Below are 21252 nucleotides of genomic sequence, written 5' to 3'. Positions count from 1 at the left end.
AAAACAGGAAAGAGTATGGTACAAAAGTAACTAAATGTGGCTCTAGTCAACTGATGAAATGCATCTTCTCCAGCATTTGTGCTGTTTCTATGTGGTGGTTCTGCTGGTTGTGTCTTCTATTCCCAACTAGGATCAGCATAATTTTAGAGAAGGAACGAGCCTGTTACTTCCTGCTCCCCTCATCACGTAACGAACAACGTCCTCCTGTGCAGACTCGGTAATGAGTGCAGAAGTGTGTGTGCCTTCCTCCCCATCAAGTAGCCTTGCATCTATCCCTATAAGCAACATAGTTTTTGAGCTTTTTGTGCTTTCCTGCACTTTCCACCATTACGGCCCTGCCTTTGCAGCCCCCCACTAGGCATGCTGCAGGGTTTTCTTGCCAAAATTTACGGGAGAATGATGTAATTACATCACACAACCCTTGCTAACATACCCTGTTCCTGCGGCTGTCATGTACACAGAGGCTGCACAGCCTGGAGGTGCCTCACTTTTTGGCGCAGGTCTGGCCTAATTCAAGGTGAGACTGTGCAGCCGCCCAAAGGGAAAGCTTTCGCTTGGATTACCACAAAACGCCTAATTTTAGCAACGATCGCTGAGAGCGAAACTTCGCTCAAGTAACGGCCGGACAAAGCGCGATGAGGAAGCACCGGCAGCAGGATGTTGTGGCAACCGCCCGCGCCGCCCTGTCCAGCCCTGCCCTGCCCTGCCCTGCCCAGCCCAGCCCAGCCCAGCCCGTCCCGCTCCGCGGGCACCGCGCGGCAGGCGGGAGAGCGGGCGCGCGCGCTCGGGAGAAGGCGCGAAAATCCCGCGCATGCTCGGTGCGGCGCTCGCTGCGCGCCGTGGAGCGGCGGGCGGGCGGGTTGTGGCTTGGCCGCTCCGCGTGTGCCCGTGCGAGGCGCGCCGCGCCCGTGACGTCAGCGCGCAGCGTCAGGGGGACGCACAAAAGTGTAAGTTTCAATTTTTTTTTTAAATTATTTTAAATTTATTAAAAAAAAAAGAGAAAAGAGAAGGGGAAAGAGCGGCGGGAGGTCGCGCGCCCGGGGTCCGCGGAGGAGCCGCCGCCGCCGCCACTGGTTCAGCCGCATCCCCCCCTGTTCCTGCGGGCAGCCCCTCGGCGGCGGCGGGCAGGTGTGCGGGGCCGCGGCGTGCGGGGGCGGCCGGTCGGGAGCCCGCCGGGCGGGCGGCCGGCAGGGGCAGAGGCGCGCTGGGAAGTGACAGCCCGCCGGGGGAGACCCTGTTCCCCCCGCACCCCCTCTCCGAAGCGAGGGGGGGTTGGGGGGCGGTCCCTGCCGGCCCCCTTCCCTCCTTCCCTCCCTCCCCCGTTCCCGGGCTGCCGATGTCGGTGTCCCGCCGCCTCCCCCCGCCCCTGCCCCCTCCCGCCAGGCCCGCGCAGCCGCCGCCGCACATGTGCAGTCGGGCGCCTCCGCAGCGGCAGCAGCAGAAGCGGCGGCAGCAGCGCGGCGGCGGCGGGCGGGGGGTGCTCCCGCTCCGCGCTCCGGGTCCCTATCTGGGGGCGGCGGCGGGGGATGGAGCCGGCTCTCTCTGCCTTCGGCCGCTCAGGTGCAGGCAGCCCGCGCCCGAGGATGGGAGCGGCGGCGGGTGGGACGGCGGCGGGTCGGGCGGGATGGGGATGGGGACGGCGCGGACCCGCACCCCGCCCGCCGCCCCTTCCCCCGCCGCCGCCGGCGGTGCCGCCGGGCGCGTCCCCCCTTGCCCGCGCCCCCGCCGCCCAGGCGATTAGCGCGGCCCCTCGCTGCCGGGGGGAGGCGGCGCGGGGCTCAGGGCTCTGCCCGGGCGGTGAGGCCCCGGTCGGGGGGCGCGGGGTGCCCGGGGCGCGGAGGCGGCCGCCGGGCTGTGCCGCTCGGTGCGGCCGCGGCCCGTCCGCCTGCGAGGAGGAGGAGTGCGGGGCTGGAAGGCCCCGGGGGGAGCTGCCCCTAGGGCCTACTTGTCCCTGCTGCTGGAAATGGGGGTGGGGAGCAGGAGGAGGAGGAGGCCGTGATCGCTGCCCGCGCTCGGTGCTGGAAGAGGCGCAGCTGGACAGGGACCAGCCCCCCGTGGGGTCGGGTGCGGGCTGGGGGAAGGGCTCTGCCGCGGCACAGCTCGCCCCCGCCGTCGGGAAAGGAGTGACCCCCACACGTGAGCGTGGGGCTCAAGGGATGAAAAGGTGATGAAGGGAAACTTTTCCCTTTTTAAAAATGTGGTTTTTTTAAAAAAAGAAACCTAAATTGTACTTGGTAGTAGTGGTTAATTTCAATTGTAAAAACTTTCCCTCCTTTTATTTTTTTACAGCTGATGCTGTCTTTGCTTGTTTTGTAGAAAATAGCATCATTGTCCCTGTGTCCTGCAGCCATCAAGATTTTAAGAGGACTGGTTTCTAGTCTTTGGTAACATGGCAAAAGATGTAAGTATATTTGTAGCACGTGGAGCTCAGGGAATGCTTTTATTAACAAAAGCAAATGGGGTCATGCTTTATAGTACCTGGCATTAATGAATATATGGAACTTTATCCATATTGTACATCAAACCTAGGTTATGTTTTCCTGTAGACGTAACAGCATAAACCAGCTTCAGATCTGCAGCCATTTTTTCAGAGTAATTAATCCTAAGAATTCACTATGCTTATAACAGCACTTGGATCGTTGTCGTTACGTGTATTCATATTAAACACTAAACCAGCTTGGGTTTGGATTGGATTTAAAAAAACCCAGCAAATATTGTACAGATGACAGGGTTGTTGTTGACTAGCATTGCCTTTCTTGTGTTCAGAGAGGCATCATACATTCAAGGGAGGGAAGATGGTTCAGTCTCCATATGTGTTCATTGTTTATCTGTGTCTACCAAAAGATGCTTGTTAGTGTCTGTAAAACCAGGCTTTGGGAACTTTCGGCGTAGACTTCCATTACCATTGGTGTTAAGGTTAGTGGCTTTGATTCTGTGGCCTGCCTCATGGAGCATGTTTGCTCTTTACCCATTCCCATACTTACAAAAAAAAATTACAACATATTCTGCCTTTAAGATGTCAGTCAATACCCAGTATAATTGGACTTTCATGTTTTCTTAGTGAAAATAAGACAAGATACTACTCCGTATTCAAAAGGAAACCAACCCAAAAACAACAGCATGCAAGCTAAGGAGAACTAATACAACTCACTTCGTAAACAGCAGGTTGTAATCTAATGTGTGCTGTTGTAGCTTTGAAATAGCAAGAATTTCCATGGAAGAGGAATTGGTTTAAAAAATTAATCTTGTAGGGAATTTTAGTAGCTCAACTGAAAAACATCTTAATGTGGGGAGAAGCAACCAGAAAATACGTAGTCACTCAAAGCTTGCCTGGAAGAGATAAGGGTGGCCAAGTACATTACAGATAGCAGAGTTCAGGGAATGATAGGCTGTATAAGCGGGAAGAAAATGAAAGAGAAGTGTTAGACTAGGAGATGAAATTGAAACAGTTCAAAGTAATTTAGATACCAAAGTACATTTATTTTATATTAAGTTTTGGGAGAGATATCAACTAAGTGAAGAAGTGCTAGCACCTAGAAATACAGGTGAATATCCTAGAAGGTCTAGGGGAGCAAAATGAGAAAAAGACATTTTAAGAACAAGGCTCATTTTTGAAAGATCTAGTTTATTCTAGAAAAGAGAGTAGTTAAGGAAGGAATAACAGGATAACATACATTATAATAAACTTCAGAAATTAAAGAAGATACTACAGATAGGAGAAGAAATTGCTTTTAGTGTCTTTATTACAAGAATTAATAAGCTGAATTTGGAGAAAATTAAAATCAGGTGAAGTTTTAGGTAAAATTTTAAGTGTACTTGAGCATTGGAATAGCTGAGGCAGCTAGAAAGACTATGAAATCTTAACTGAATATTGTCTAACCTGTTCTTAAAAACCTCTGCACATACTTTAATCCTGCTTCAGGAAAGAAAGATAGACTGCTTACCTTTTTGCAGACTATTGCATACCCACCATTACATGATGTCTAAAATGTGTATGCTGGGAAATTTTAAATTTCCGGATCTGATTATAGACCCATCTAGTTTTGGTTTATTGCTATAAAATAGAGCTGCTAATTGATATACCAATTGTTTTGATTTTCAAGGAGGAAGAGAATTGTCCCAATTTTTTTGTTCAAAATCTAAGTTCTTTTCCAAGCCCCATAATGGAATTAAGCGTGATCGAGAGAGTAGCACTAAATTTCTGGGCAATGAGTCTTTAAAAACCTGTGTTGTAAATTTAAACATTCTGACGTGAAAATACTGCTGTGATTAATGTCTTGTGGTTCTACCATGTCACCTATCAAGTGCTCAGTCTGTGAGATGTAGTGGTGAAGAAGATGGCATAGTTGATGAATGCCCCCGCCTCTTCCTTCCCTTTTTCTCAGCATAGCTGAGATGGCTAAACTGGGAAGAAGGGCTGTGCTGCTACAGTCCTGAGTCTGGGCTTCAGGTGGCATTTACGTGGCCAGGGATGCCTCTGTGCTCCAGCCTGGGAGCACAGGCATGATGTGCGTCCCACTGCTGTTCTGTGCTGCCGGGGCCAGTGGAGCCATGGTGACAGTGGAGCAGGGAGCCCGACAGAAAGGGAAGGTGTGTAGACAGGGCACCATGACACAACAAGCTCCTGCTTAACCCTTCTTCCTACCTTCTGCAGGAGAGCACTTTCCCTTTTGTTTCTCTTTTCCAGTTCTTCCAATACCTCTTTATAAATACTGCATTTTGATAAGATCTGTTAGAAAAGTCAAATACTTGTAAAAGTTTGCAGACTGAGACTGCTGGATAATTGGACAAATGGGGACCATGATGGAGAGTACTGGCAAACCCAAGAAAATTTGTTCTATAAAGGATTAAATATTTACAAAAGTACTGATCATGTAAGCTGGCAGAATAATGCTTCTGAGCTATTCGACGCAAGTCTAAATTCTACAAAATATTACTTTGAGATGTATCCCTCTAATGCTTTTCAGAGTGTACAATCAAGAGAAAATAAGCAACAAAACATCGAGTTTTTAATTTTATTTTTTTTTCCCCCAAATTACTTCAGTTGCCTTGGCAGAAGTCAGGAAGCTGTGAAGGGGGGGCAAATAAGGTATATTCATATGTAGCTCCTTAATTAAAAGCTGCAGGTGGACTTTAAAATTGTAAGTAATGGTATAGCTGGATAAGTTGAAAAGTAATAATGGAAAAAGAGAAATACTTGCTTGTGAATGTTAAAGTATCTGTGCATATATGTCAATTTATGTTTTGGGTAGGAGATCTGGAATGCAGTAAAGGTAAACAGGGGAAGAGAGGAGCACTCATTTTCCAGTGTGATCTGGTAATAACATTGAGCACAGCCATTTTTGAGTTTATGTAAATGAGCACTGTGTGGAGCTGAGAAACAATTCTACCAGAATTGGGCAGATACGTTATATCACATTAAATTCAGAAGATCTTAGTTCCTGGAAAGACTTTACTTTTTGTGCAATTTAAAGAAACAATGAAAAATCTTGTGCGTGGACAAGAGAACACTGGTTGCCGTATCTGAAGGACTTATGTATCTTGGGAGTGGGATCATTGCATTTCCTCTCAAGAGTCTTAATGACAAGGTGAGGTCAGTAGAATTGGGTACAGTTTGACTTGTAGCTTTGCACTGTGTGGGAAATTCCTTGGTCATTGCATACAGGTAACCTCCAGAAACCCTAGCTTAGCCAGAATTCCTCTTTGTGGTTAATCAGTGTCAGTCTCTAAGAGTTTGCTGTATCTACTGTAAACTCTTTCACTGCTGGTGCCTTCCGGAAGAAATGTGGCACCTTCCAGGCAGGAACTGGAAGAACCAAATGTACACACTGAGGTCTCCAGCTGACTTGTGCTGCTCGCTGGATTCATGCGATTAATAGTTGGGTGGGAAGAGCAGCTCCCTAGGTGAAATGATGACCTGCCCATCCTTGGCATGCTTAAAATTAAGCAGGATGCAGCATCCAGTGAAGGAACAGGAATTACTGTAGCAAGAGAGTGAATCTGATAACTTTTTTTTTCCAGCTTCCAGTATAAGACTGAGGACTACTTCCACTTTTATATTCATTTACATGTTGAGAATTATCTATAAATTAAGATGATAAATTTTAGCATCAATGGTTAATATACCTTCCACTACTAAATTAACAGTTTCTGTAGCATGTCTGAAGATCCAACTTGTGGTGCCCCTGTTTCTCCTCTCAGTTACTTCTGTTGCACTGTTGAGGCCACTCGAGCAGCCATAAAAGAAGCTTGTGGATATTTTCTTGAAGACCCAGCGTTGCATAGGAGAGAAGAAGCAGGAGCAATGGGGTTTATTTTCTGCTGCATTTCCATGCTCTTAACAACTTGCAGGAACTGTATCTGTTATGAGGAGTAGTCTAATGCATGGTGTTCCAATGAGTATTGAGGAGAAAGAGGCTAGACAAAACGAATGAGTATGATTCCTTCTGCTCTTAAAAAGTATGTGTAAATGAAACATTCTTAATTAGTAGCTGTTGTTTCAGTTGTTCACCATCATTGCATGGGCTGTTTCAAGTTATTTAAAAAATAATTTGTACACAAAGATCATGGAGTTTAAAACTAATTTAAGGAACTTTTTAAACTGGCGCACCACTGTTAGCCTTCAGAATTTCTCACAGACTAAAATATCTTTCTTGAGAGCTGTTCTTGAGTTACTGTTTCATAGGTTGCTGGCAGTGGTGTTGGCTTTGGAACTGCTTGTTCTAAAATTAGAATGTTTAATTTATTTTTAAAAATTATATTGTCATCTTTTGCTTGAATTACTTTATTAGGGATTTTTTCTCTTGATCCCTAGTTTGCATAAAAATTATTGTATCACTTTAGTTTTTCATGGTGCTTTTATGAATCTTACTGAGGAGTAGCTATTGCCCATGTATCTGACTTAGCAAAGGAAGCCGTGTGCACATGTGTAAATATGAGGACAGCATATGAGAAATTGTGCCTGCACAAAGTTCAACACCTGATCTAACATTACTTTTTTAAAGATCTAGACATGCAGGGATTAACATTGAGTTTCTTTTAACTGAGAATTCAGAATACATTCAGGCATGTAATTTAATCCAGTGAATTATTTCACAGTGTTAGTAAATATTTTGCTCAAAGAATATTTTAAAAAACTCACAGCACAGTTTTTCTTAGCACAGCTTTACTAGATAAGTTAGTAGGTCTGCTATATTTGTGGAAGCTAGTAGATCTGTGCTTCTGTATTACTAATTTTGCCAGAATACCACAGAAGTTGTACTTTTTAATAGCTTTCTTGGGGTGCTTCTGCATGAATCTTGAACAGGTCTGAAAAAGTTATGTTTGGGATGGATTAAAGAAAAAGAACCTAATGGAAGTAGGAAAAATACACACATTTTGGACCTTTTTTGCATGATGCACTTCCAATCCCTAGAAAGTATTGAAAAGTCTTCAAAACATTTTTCAGACTTTTCTTAAAATACCAGCGTGTATTTTTTCTTTTATGTTTATTTTTGGTAATGTACCAAGAATTTTAGTGAGGCGGACTAGAGAAGTTAAGTCTTTGAGGAAAGTCAAGTGGTCATGCACTTTTTTTGATATCATTTTAGTTCAGTGGCTTCTCAGTAGCTTGATCTGTCTGCCTTTAGTTCTAACATGTTCAGAAGTTTGCAAATAATATTAGAAGCTGAAATAATATTATGAAATTAGGTCATCTGAAAAGACATCTTTGGGATTTTAAACGTTGTTAATTGATTTTAATATGCTTTTTCAAAGAAGGCAAAAGGAAAGCGATCTTTAAGCTCTACTTTTTACATTCCAAGTACACAATCAGAACTCCCCTTTTTTTTGCTATATCAATTTGTATTATAAACTCAGGAAACAGCAACTCAGAAGATGCGTGTCACCTCGACATTTTTTTGTTTAAATAAAGCATTTTCTTCTAGCCTTTAAGGGTTAAACTTTATTAACTGTATGTGTTGGTTAATGATAGTAGCTCTATGTAGGTACATTCTAGTATTTTAGTGAGTAACTACACTGTACTGACAACATGCTCAACAAAAAGGTATCTATTAAAAGTTAAGTTACGCTAGGGATCACTTGTTTTAGTATTTGTATTTGCTTGCTTGGGTATCTATTAATGGATATTTATTATAGCTAATTAGGAGTGGGAGGAAGACTGGGCTGGTCTCTGCTAAATGTTCTCTATGTTGAAGTGGTTCTCAGATAGCAGACTGGATATTAAAAATTGCCAGTGGTCCATATTCCCCAAAAAATGCTTCTAGCTACTTGTCTTGTGTTACATTACAGTTGCTAAGGGTTCTAGTATTGCATTAATGGTCACACAGACTTGCTTGAAAATTATGCTGTGGGCCATTATGTTCTCACAATATGCTGATAAGGAGGTCAGTGAGGCAAATGGTTTTGGAAGGGGTCCGGTTGATTTCAACTGCGGTTCAGATGCTGTTGAACAAGCTGCTGTTAAGATTTGGTTTGACTGGAAAAACAAAAGTCTGTAAAGGTCAAATCTAGAATGGTTGCAGGAGCTGGTTGTGGAAATGGCTGCTGCTGGTACCTCTGCACATGGGTATTTAGTCCAGGAGGACACGAACAATGATTTTTATTTTCTGATTAGTTTATGTGCTAGAAGTGGTACTATATTCTCCAGTAGGAATGTCGTATTCAATTTTGCTTTGTTATTATAGCTTTACAGTTAGTTTTGGGGTTATCAGCTTTAAATTTTGCAAAGATTGTATCACTTCAGCAGTTGAATTACTGTAAGAAACAACACTGTGTAATGACTTTAACTCTTGACGTATTTTTGATCTGTTGACTGCTGTTTTGATCTAGACAGGACTGCTGTTTGACTCATCTTCAAAATGAGTTCTTCATTTAATTTTTGCTGAATTTGAGATGTGTTACTCTTTTCAGAAAGAACAGCCAAGAAAGCTAATGGTCTCAATGTACTCTGCAATGAAGGAGACCTCAGGTGTCATTTTGTGTATTACTCAGTGTCCAACTTAACTGCAGTGTCAGCAGAGCCTATATTCAGATGAAGATCAACAAGGCTTAACTGAGCTACTAACCTGTATTTAGCTTTTTACCTTCACAGTCTTGTTATATCCAGATCTTTATTATCTGGTGCTTTGACCTTGCTGAGTTAATGTGCTAAAAACTCAAAGATACTTTTTGGAAAGCTCATTCGTATGGTGTAGCTCATTGCTGAGTGGTTGACAGACACATTAATCTTGAAGATGTTACATGAACTGAGGATGTGGTATGGTGAGATCTGTTTCAGAAGAAGGCTACTGAAGACACAGGAAAATAAGATGTTTGAGAATTTTGAAGGATGGGACTCCTGTAGTCTGACTTCAAAAGTTTGTATATTGTTTATACAGTAAAGAATAGCTCTCACTGGCTTAATTTGCAAAATGAAATTCAAATGTTTTAAATTTTAAAACTTTTTTCCTTTCCTGCAATCCTCCTTTGCTTGATATTTTGATTGCCTTTTAATTTTTGCAAAAAATGAATTGGATGTCCCATAAAAATAGTCTTTTGCAGTTGTGTAGTAATTCATTCCCGGAGCATGTTTGCTCTGGTCCCTGAATGAGAGGAGAATCCAATGGGAAAAGCAGTTAATTATCATCTTGTTAAAAATGACATTTGCTTACGGATAGGGGTGAAAGAAGAATAAAGGTTGTTTAAGCAGCCTTAAAATAAGATTGCTTATTTCTGATTATAAGCTTTTCTACGCTTTGTAGGTGTGCTAATATTGTGTTGCTTCTTGATGCTGAAATAAAGCAAACAAGAAAGAGAACTATATTGTCAATGAAGTGGCCCACAGTAAAATTGCATGGCCTAGGCCTTTACATTTATTGCCTTTAAAGTTATCAGGGATTGTAATTTCTGTGGATCAAATTAGGTGCAGTTTGCACAAGATGGGTGGTTGGTTGTAGACAGCAGATGCATCCTCCCAGTCATAGAATTGTGGAATGGTTAAGGTTGGAAAAGACCTTTAAGATCATGAAGTCCGACTGTCAACCCAGGACCATGAAATGCCTTTGACAAGTTCTGTTTGGAAATACTTTTCCTTCCCAGTTTCTCCATTTTCTGATTCTGTCTTCAGTACTTCTTTCCCAGTTTATTTTGAACTTTTCAGTCTGAGTCCCAGCTTATTTCCCTTTTCAGTCGTAGTTTAGAATAGATTGTATTTGTTTTCCCACTTCCCGTGCTCTTCCCTTCTTGTCACAGGATTTGATCTCTTTGCTCTGCTAAAGTTCTTTCTTAGTTTCTCATCAGTTGTATTGCCTGCACTTTTTCAGTGACTCAGTTTCTCTACCTCAGCTCTTAATTCTGCCATCTTCCATCTGATATTGTAGCTCACTTTTTGTATCTTTCCTTGCCAGTCCCAAAACTGTTTTTCTGACTGTCCCATTCTGACTCCCATTCTTTAACCATTGTTGTATATTTGGCACCCACATCTCTTGTTGTCAAACCCACTTCTGTGCCTCAATCTAATGTGCTTAATCTGCTCTTAGCAACTGAAAATTTCTGTTCTGAGAAATAACCTTTTAGCAGATACCTCTGTTTCCACATATCTTTACCCTTTTTGCTCTTCTTTCAGCTCTTTTTCAAGGAGTATACTTAAAACGAGCTCATTACCTAGAAGCAAGGTAGAAAAGGTATTTCTGTGGCAGAAAAGCACCCTTCTCTTCCCTATATTTACTTAAAGCAGTGGGGGAGACCTTCCTCTCAGGTTAAATCTGATATACAGAACACGTGTACTTGTTCAGTTTGATTTTCCTCATTCAAGCTTCTTGCTCTTATAGGTTGCTTGTCTTTTAGTCCAAGTTCATCTTGCGTATTTTCTGTTTAGTTTAAAGATTTAGTAGATAATTTCATGCCAGTTTTTACTAAGAAATTAAGTTGCAAGGCTTAAAAGCTGTGGAAGAAATTATGTTTTTGTTGTAATGGTGTTGATTTTCTAGTGCATAACTTCAGAGACTGCAAATATAAGCTTGTTAGTAAGATACTAAATTATTCTCTGATAGTCTGCCTTAAGGGATTTTTTTAATAACTGAAATTCTCTGCATTTTTAGCAAATTTTGTTTCAGATTAACTTCAATCCCAACAAAAAGTTTTTTCTCCAATTTACTGCTTTTCAGGCTAAGGGCACTTGTGCTTTTCAGCTTTTATATGTAAACAAAACAAGAACAGACTTTCCGGTCCTCATGACTGCTGATGATCTCATAGCAGGCCAAAGCTAACTTCAGTTGAATTTTTGCTTTGTTTAGCTTGTCAGTTGATTTCTTTTCCTTAGGAGGTTTGAATGATGTGCTCAGACAAAACCTTGATAATGATTTGGATTTTTACTCCAGCATAACTTCCACAGTTCAAATTACCCAATTTACTAATTTGTCCAATGGACTTTAACCTCCTTTCCTGTGATTTGTGGAAAGATCTTAAGTAGTTATTACAGTTTAGATGCTATGATGGATGTCAAAAGCTATTTTTTTAAATAATTATTTATTTTGTTGTAATATGTAAAGGATAAAGGTTGTGTCTGTATCTGTAGCCTGTTTAGCATACCAGGGATTTCGTTCCATAGAGAAGTAGACGTAACCAACACGTCTCTTTGATGAGGAAAGCTATGCTCAATTGCGAAATTGCAAACACTTAATAAACTTTCAGAATCAGATATTAAAAGCATGATATTATTTCAAGAAGCCGTGGCATCATTGTCAAAGGAAGTAACCCATCTTGAAATTGAGAATCGTGAGAAGATAACAAGAAAATATGGAATATGAAAAAAATTGCAGTGAAAAATAGTAAAAATCAAAATATGTTGTTACAAGCAGCTTGATAGGGCCTGAAAACTGCATTTTCTCATCAGAAAATAGAATTTCCTTAATGTCTAAACCCTTCTTGACAGAATACTACCTTTCCGTTGGAAAAATCCAATACTTACTGCTGAGTGGGGTTTTCTTGGTGGTAATTTTTGTTTTGGTTTGGTTTTTTTTGTTCTGGTTTGTTTTTTGGGGGGTTGGGTTTTGTTTAGTTGGTTTTTGGTGTTGTTTTTTTTGTTCATTGTGAATCTGTGACTATAATATAGCTAATGAGAGCTATAGTCACATTTTCCTCTATTTTCTTGCTTTCTTTTGGGCACTGTGCTATGTACGTTCCAGAGGAGTAATCCTGGTGCCTCCTCCAAAGTAACCTGGCTTGAAAAATAGGAGACATTTCCTTGAAATACACACTGAGAGGTCTTTTGTCTAGTATTTCCATTTTAGAACAGAGACACCAACATTTTTTTATGGGATGGAAGTTTTGCTCTTCAATTTTCTCTCACCAAAAGCTTGTATCCAGTGTTAAATTTTGATAACCGTAGAATTAAGCAGCGTAACCAAAAGTGTGAAGAGCATACTGAGGCTGGAATTTTCACTAGAAATCAGTTTTTACTGTGAATAATAGCATCTGAGGGTGCTATTTGCTGTGGGATTCATAATGTTGTTTCCAAATAGCTTTCTCGGAGTCTTCCCTGGGCATACTCTTACAAATTAGTTGAATATTTACCAGCCATTTTACCTGATAGAGCTGAACCTTTAGTAAGACACTGGTGTGGACAGGTGGTGGAACTATAATGGCTGTACTCTTCATCAGTATTGTGGTCCATTAGGGGATTCTTCTTGTTATTCAGTGATTACCATTCTCTGATTTTTCCAAAATTGTATTCTCTTATTGATTAAATGCTGTGTTTTTCCTAAATGTTCTCTGTTTTGTCAGTGACTTGCGTCATTTCAGTCACACAAAAGCACGGTCCAGGGCATGTAGCACTAACCTGACCCTTTGTAATGCCAGGTTAGATTATGGTTTTGGAGTTGCATATTGTTTTGGGTAATATTTTTTCACTGTATGTTTTACTTATGTAGAAGAAAACTTGGAGCTTATGAGATTACTTGATACTATGATGGTGGTTGGTTGAGTACTTAAAGATAAAATAATTGAATAGAAAGGGTTATATTGGAGACATTCTAGCTTAAAAAAAGTAAAAAATGGAAGGGGCCAATAAGTAACTGATTACTGAATTGCCTAATTTTCTGGTTACTGACATAATGATTTGCATTAATACTTGAATTTGCTGAATATCACAGCTTAAATATTTGGTTTTGCAGTATCGCTGTAACTGACATGTAAACTTGATGCAGGTTTGCTTTTGCATATTAAATCAATGAATGAATTTAATAATTCAAAATTATTGAATTCATGTGCTTCTTAAAAGAAAGACATTACAGATTAAAATAGACATTTTCTTGGTGGTTTGTTGATCAAAACCGCAATATATTAAATGCTTTTCTAGTCTCATTGATATGTTTTTTTATTCTCCTGGAAAAGAGGATTTGCAAGAGTCCTGATACAAGCCTCTTCTTTCTGCTACTGAATAGAAACTGAAGTACTGCTCTTAAAGAAATGATGACAATGAGACTGCACTTCCTGCATGGTTTAACACTCTTGTTGTGAAATTTAGGTAGAATGGCAGTATAAGGTAACACTTACCCAGAAATTCTTCCTCATATGTTACATGAGGTTTCAGTGTTCTGGAATGTCAAGGTGCCATAGAGTGGTGGCTCTAAAAACATGTCTGTACGCAATACTGATTTCATATGATGAATATACCTTTTTCTTTGAAAGTGCTGGATGTAGACAGTTGCCCTTCTGAATTATGTAGTTGCGTGATAAGGAGTTAGATTTATAAAAAGTTCTGGTGCCTGGGAATAGGGCGGTGGAACTGTCATTTGTTCAAGTGGACCTTTGAAATCCCTGTTGTGGACAAGATGGAGAACGGGCAGTGATTGTGTACTGGAAAGTTGTTGTACTCTCCCTAAAACTGTGCTATTGTGTTACTTTTGAAGGTGGAAAGTAGGGAAATGGAGGACAGAACTGTCACAGGCTCTTCATTCTACTTATCACTTCTACTGTCTCCTTACTTAGGTTTTCTTTGTGCCACCAGGTCCTCATTGCAGCCATGCCATTACAGGCCACTGCTCTTCATGCTTGCCTTAGCAAAATTTCTCTTCTGCTGACTTCCCAGACTGTCCCCAGTGCTCAGTCATCTTATCTTACCCCTTGCCCTCCCACCCAGTTCACTGAGGAAAGTTTCCTGTTTCTTAAAGTTTCCTAAAGTTCCGTCTCTTTTGTAAGAAATCCTTGGTGTGATACACCTGGATAATAACGGCACCACAGCATCCTCTAGTGGCTTTCTTGGCTTGCCAAACTTCTGGCAAATCATAAGTAGGGCTCTTCAGGTAGACTTCTAAGGGAGAAGCTTTGCTGCTGACTGGCAACAAACCACTTGATTCTTTCTAGAATATTGTCAGTAGCCTGCACGTACCTGCTATGCACAAAATGCAGCTAAGGACTTTTCAGCCTCTTTAACACCACATGCTTAACTATGGTTAAGTGCATGCGTTGGCTTTATCACTGTTGTTTCTAAATGGAAACAGTGTTTGTCCTGTGTTAATTAATTTTGTTTTCAGGACTGTTTTGTCTGCAGATACCAAGAAATTGCTGCATCAAGTGTTCTCTATCAAAAAATTAATAGTATTTTTAAAAATGACTTGTACAGTGAGCTTTCTCAAAGGATTGTGATGACTTTATACGCTTTCATGTTGCCATATAGTTCTGTCACTTCAGACCTTTATATTCTGGTCTTTAAAAGTATGACAATTGAAAAGCTCAAGATGTTTCTTAATGACTTTTTTTATGATTAAAAAGGCCCAAGGCACTCTCTACCACCTCTGCTGTTTTTGCTATAATGTTATTACCTTTTGTGGTAGGTAGATAGTATGTACACAGAGAAAGGTGTAGTTGCAGATGTCAGTGGTTGAGATTAGAAGGGTGCTCAGCCATCTGTTAAAACAGTGCATGTACACTCCTTAAGACAGAATAGCAAAGTGGGTGTAAACTGGTTTTCTGCTTGCTTTTTAAGAAGTATTTATAAGATCAAGACTTTAAAATTTGACAAATACTATACCACAAAGTGTCATTACATAGCAGCCGAATTGTGACAAAATGCGAGTGGTAGCAGCAGAGGCTTCTGGTATGATGCCTTTCATCTTTAACAATAAAAGCCTATCTGTGGTTGTAAATTTAATCAAAGTTACTTTCTTTAACAGGCTGGACTAATTGAAGCCAATGGAGAGCTTAAGGTGTTTATAGACCAAAACCTAAGTCCTGGAAAAGGTAAGAACACAGTTTTTAGTAATATTTTCCATTTCTTGATTTTTAGTAGTTATACATATTGCTGGCTTTAAACTGTTTTCTTAGCATAGTTTTTGTAAAACTTTTCTTAGGTTATATAACCAGCAAGCAAACTGTAGATTTTCTGTGGTTTATAATTGTCTTAAAACTTTATGTGAAGTTCAGTGGTAGTTCATCATCCCATGTGTGATCTTCTCATTAGTGTAGCTTGTGTTTAAGCATAAAGACCGGGATGTTCTAAAACATGTTTTGCAGCACTGAGTTTTAGCCAATGGAAAAAAAAATGCTGGGGTGAAGAAGTTTAAAATGGGCTATGACAGTTTTTATGATAGTGCATCCACACTAATGCAAGCTTATCTCAAACTATATTGTGAACAGAACTCTCTTGGACTTGCAGATAGTGCCTGTGCATGAATGATAATGTAATGTAATCAAGCAATTTTAATAAAACACAGGTTGTAAATTGGAACTTGAATTTGATACATAAGAGTTTGATTTGCTTCACAGTCATCTGACAATTTATTTCAGTGTAATGGCCATTTTCTTTTGTTGTTGCTTCCAAATGATGACAGTCTGGTTTATTCTTATGTGTGACAGATGGTGTCCTTTGATAGGCTGTATGAATTAGGGTTAAATTTACATTAGGACAGTCACCTACTTGCTGTCTGATGCTTTCATAAACCTTACTGTTGACAAATCTATTGACTTAATGCATTATTGGATTATGCTGGTACTCTCAGATTAACCTGTACTCCGTTTCAGGTGAACTCTGTTAGTATGACTGCTCTAGTATTTTATATACCATTTCAAGAAACCCATTTAATTTCTGTCACCACCACTAGGTACATCAGGTATGTTATTAGAAGCTCACTAGACTCTCTCTTTGACACTCCTTCGTCTAAAATATACATTGCTTTACTAAAGGGGAGTGTCCAGCTGATCTGCCCTGTTCTGCTTTTGGTGGTGAGGGCATTAAGCGTTGAATAATGATACGTCTTAACTGATCCAGGTGTAAACACAAGTCACACACCCCTGAACAGAAGAAGTGTGCAGGTAGGTACCTGATCCTTAACAGCTGTACCATGTACCCTACCCCTATGGGCAGTAAACTTGTGGGTTTTTTAGGGCAGATACTTAGCAGGGTGCATTTTACACCCACATAGGTGTCTGTGTCTAGACCCTGTTACAGTCAGTGGAGAGTTAGTCAAAACAGTGCAGTCTAGATAGCAAGAATTGGAAATGTGACTCTTTACTTATTGCATAGCTCTTAAAGTGGGCAAAATAGAGGCCATTTTATTGCTTATAGAATTTTTAAAATAAATGTGGGTGATTAAATAGTTTATTACAGGCCTGCAGCTTGTCTGGTTTGAGAGTTGAGCTCTACTCTTGATGTATACCACTATGAATAATACAGCAAACTAAGCTGTCCTCCGTTAATTTCTGCATCTCATTGCTTTTAGGGGGATTTTATAAAGTTAATGGACAGCAACTAATTCTTAATATTGAGAAGAAACAACTGTTTCTCTTGGGTTGATGAGCTTATGGGTTTTGCCTCTAACTTATCTGTGTTTTATGTGCAGGCTCTGCACATAATCAGAGATTAAAATTGCAAATACCTTGTCACCAAGTACTCAAATACGTTTTAGAATACATTCACTGAAGTAGTACTTTTTTTCCTGTGCCACTTTTTATAATTTTTAGGGTTTTTGTTTAGTCTTTAAATGTCTTGAAATGTAACTACTGTACACAAAAGTACTAGAGCTTTCTATAAGTAGCTGACTACATTATATGCCATTATATCCAACGAGTGCAGTTCTCTGCTGTTTCTTTAAATCTGTGCAAAATTTCTCTTAATTTCACAATTCAGTCCAGAGCAATCATGGAGTAAGCTTTCCATGGGGTAGCAGAAGTGTGTCTGGTGTACTTAATTCTTAGGATGAATTGAAGGGGGTCAGGAAAAAGTCTTCCTTTTTTTCTCTGGTGGTCATCATTAAAAGTGGTGGTTTATTTTTTGGTTGATTGGTTGGATTTTCAAGTGGTTTGCTTATCCCAGTTTGCTGCCCCGAACAGCAGTAATTGGGCAGACTCTTCTGGGAGAATGCAGGAGCCTGGCTACTTTTTGAAGTCATTCTTTTTGTGCTCTCACAGCACTCAAGGTCCTTGTATCAATAGTATCAGAGGATGCATTCCATTATCTTTTTGGAAAAGTCCAACTTTGAGACCCAGTGAATCAAGAATGAAAATTCAACAAGAAATGTATGACTTGCTTCAGTTTCCACTTGTTACTAGACACATGTGAAAGGAGGAGGAGTTCAGCTGTCAGAGGAATAAAGGTTTTAGGGGGATGGTAGAGGACAAAAAAATTATTTGTGTGCTGGGAGTCATAAGAACATGCTTGCAAAAGTGGTTAAAAAGAAAGAGCAGAATATTGCTACTGAAGTGGTCTTGTAACACTTTGTCAAAGGGCTCTAAGGTGAGTGAGTATGTGACTGGTAGGTGTATGAATCAACTGTGAAAGACAAGCAAAGGTTGACCTTTCTGACGAAAACTGGTTAAGATGCAAAAATTCTTACAGCCTAAACAGCTTTGTTGCAGTGCTTTCAGAATAGGCTGTGAATGGACTTGTGTAAATTTTTAATCTGCAGCAGCAGAAATCTGGTAATTGTGAATAGGTTCTTCTTAGACTGAGTTTTATTAGGATACATTGCTGTTGTTTCTTAGATGAATAATGAAGAGGGAACATCACTCATCTTGCTGAACAGTTATGCTGAACAGCTGCTTGCTTAAAAAGTCCTAAAGTTGTAGAATCAGAGAGAGGGGATATGTTAGGGAGTAATCTCTGTATGCAAGTCCTGTCCATACATTCGTTCCCTGACTGTTCATTAATAGCCACTGTCAGAAACAAGTACAACGTAGACAACCATTTTACTTTAACAAGTGGGGACATGCTTCTGGTAGTTCATTTTGGAGAGACTGGTCTCAGCCATGAACTCCAGATTAGGATTTTTGTTTTAAAGCAGAAACTGACTTTATTTATTTTAAGAGAAGAAAATAGTATGTTAAAAAAAAAAGGCAAAAAAAAAAACAACACACAAAAAACCAAAAAAAACAAAACAAAAGCACAAAAACCCCCAAAACAACAAAAAAACCACCAAAAACCCCAAACAACAACCTCAGTAAATTTTGTTTGTAATGCATGATGCACATAATTTTGAATAAATTAGTCATGGATATAAAATACCATTCTAGAAAATGGTCTAAAAATTTATTTCTTTAAAAGCATTACTGGAATGTAACACTCCATTTATCCCTGAAAAAAACAGTATTACTGTGAAAGGTTTGTTTTATGTGGTGACCAGGAAGGTGGTTTTCCAACTGGCTAATTCATTTTGAGAGTTAGCAAATACCTATGGGTTGGAAGGAAGGAAAGAATTTTTAAGAGGGGCTAACCTAGTAAAACTCCTTTACAAGTTTGTGTTTTCTATTGTTATTTGGTAATGAATTTTAGAGAAGGAGACATTTTGCTGTTCCTGGAGGTTACATTTTGAAGAAAAATGCTACATTCTGGTCCTTGCCATATTTAGATTAGTGTTGATGTTTCAGTATTAAATAGCACACTGTACAATTCTAATCCTGTCCCTTGCTTGCAAAGAAATTTGGGTGAAAGAAATTATCTGCTTCAGAGGAGTGCAAGGGGAAAGGTAACTAGTTGTATTTAATATTATATTGAAATTAAAGCTGTTGATTTAAAAATTACTCGGATAGAAAATTTGGATCTTCTCTCATGCCAGTAGGTGGCATTATTGGTATGTAACTGGAAAATACTTGTATGTCTCTAGCTCTTTTCGCCTCTTACACTTTAAAATTAAGTTTTCACATCTTGCAGGCTAATGATATTCACATTTCAGATTTGGTAATTGAAAAAATAGAAGTCAAACATGTAAAATTTTGAGGTGTATATAGACTTATGTTTCAGCGCTGCCTACCTGTAAGATTGTTTTGTTCTTTTTATTTATATTTATAAGAAACTTTTGCAATGTAATGTTACTGTTACTTTCACTTGCAAGTTCAAACTCCCTGAATTTTGGCAGTGACTGGAATTGTTCCTCTGGAATAGAACTATAGATCAATTGCAGAGCCCATGAATTATGCTTTAGCAAACAGATATATTCTTGAAATCGGTTATAAAATGACTGTGTATTATTGCAGTGAGGTACATCCAATTATTGTTATTTAAAGTCAAGCTCAGGAAATAAAACTGTTGCTGGAAATAGAAATGGTATTTTGGAAAATATAAAAAGACTTAAAAAGTCTGAAAGTAGCCTATGCAGGATATTTCAAGACAGACTTGGAAAGACTGATTTGTAATACTTGAACTATTACTAGTCATATCTAAGGATGATAAGAATCACATAAAAGTCTGAGTTGGTGTAAGAAATTAATAAGTACTACACACCGGGGAAGATCGATGTCTGTACAAAAGCTCAGAATTGCTGCATAAACGTGTTTGTTGTCTTAACAGAATGGTATGACTTGTTCAATAAGTAGAGGTGCTTTTACTTGGTTTGGCACACAGCTAGAGAGAGTCATCTGTGTGTTGTCATAACCTATAGTAGTTTGATACCGTCAAAAAGAATTCAGTGTTTTCTGAGAATTAGCATATAACTAACTAATAAAATAACATAAAATATATATTATGTTGGTGAGAGAGCCATTAAAAACTGCAACTTCACAGGAGTGACATCTGAGGAATCAGTTTTTTGCTGAAGCCCTGGAATTGGAGTCAGCTGTGGAAGTTTCTGTAGCAGCAAGAAGCCAAATAAAAGTGAGCAACTGAAACTTCCAAGTGTATGGGATAAATTGCTCTAAGGCAATTTTTTGGTCAGTTTTTATTGACAGTATCTCAACTGAATAGAACAGTACTTTTGATTAATGGAACTTATTTCATAAGTAGTTCATTTTTCTTGCTTTTTTTCCATATTGGAAATAAATCCTTTGCCTTGAACAGAATCCAAAGAAATAGTTAGAAACCTTCTTTAAATCTGCAGTTCTGAATGATATCAAACTGTGGTTTTCATTTCTATTAGCAGACAATACGGATGTTTTGGTCTTAACAAAGGAGGAAGGTACTACTGAAAGCACACTGAGCTGTCAGCTATTTCATGGCAGAAGTAGCCCAATGCAACTTTCTTGAGTGGCAAATAAGAAATAGCTGAAGATGGTATGAAGAGAAGTAGAGGCCATCACTAAAGATCAGTGAGTCTAATGTAACGTCTTCTAGAACACTATAGCAGTGTTTGAAATAAGGCCTGTGACTTGCAGAGACCCTTAGAGAAATCTGTATCTGGAATCTCAGAAATCTGTATCTGGAATCTCAGAGCTTTTCAGTTGAAAAAAAGAACCTTTGCAAAGGCTTAGGTGTACTCAAGCTACTTTACATTTCTATAAGAGAGTCTGTTCGATTTTTGATTTCAAACTTGATAATTTTTTCAGACAGTTTTCTAGACACCACCCTGGGATTGAAGGGTGGCACGCTGTAAGGAGAGGGGCAGGTAGTGACCTTAAGACTAGTTTGCTATTTGTTATTTAGTGTTCTCTTTGTTCTAAGCAGTTGTTTTGATGGACAGGTTTGGAGCTAGAATTCCATACAGTATGGAATTTTGTTTGTGATGTCAAATTCCCTTTTCTCCTCCTCCTGTCTCTTCTTCTCAAAAGGAATTAAAAATCCACATACATAAAACTGCCAAAACTGAATCTATAACATGTTCAGGAATATTCTCATAGTTTTCATGTAATCTTATATCAGTCTTTTGCATCTTTAGCAAGTACAGGTATGCTGGCTTTATGTAAGTTTTATTCCTATAAACTTCTTTCAAATTCCCAAAATAAGGAATGTAATGCTCCAGGTGGCACCTGGCCTTCTCAGAAGTGATGGTAGCCATGGAATCTTGTGTCTGTGTAATTTCCTTAAATCTTGTTCGTGTGTCACTGGTCCTTTCTTTTTGGTCTCCCAGA

The 21252-nt window shown here is 39.7% G+C and overlaps 1 protein-coding gene across 6 annotated transcripts in view; it reads left to right on the top strand.

The window, feature by feature from the left end:
• The first annotated feature begins 860 nt into the window (after positions 1–860).
• The window catches only part of TFDP1 (transcription factor Dp-1), a 36107-nt gene continuing 15715 nt past the window's right edge, over positions 861–21252 (top strand). The window contains exons 1-3 of one of the 6 annotated variants that reach the window (XM_027675034.1): positions 861–947; positions 2290–2401; positions 15153–15219. In XM_027675034.1, coding sequence (XP_027530835.1) covers positions 2390–2401; positions 15153–15219 — 79 coding nt within the window. In that variant the 5' untranslated portion in view covers positions 861–947; positions 2290–2389. Of the gene's footprint in view, positions 948–1438; positions 1561–1966; positions 2402–15152; positions 15220–21252 lie in introns of those variants that run through there. The other 5 variants (XM_027675037.1, XM_027675035.1, XM_027675033.1 and 2 more) reach the window with 5 other exon arrangements.

Source organism: Neopelma chrysocephalum, unplaced genomic scaffold, assembly GCF_003984885.1.
Source record: "Neopelma chrysocephalum unplaced genomic scaffold, ASM398488v2 Primary Assembly neopelma1_25, whole genome shotgun sequence".
Lineage (NCBI taxonomy): Eukaryota > Metazoa > Chordata > Aves > Passeriformes > Pipridae > Neopelma > Neopelma chrysocephalum.
This window is presented reverse-complemented; position numbering and strand designations above follow the sequence as displayed.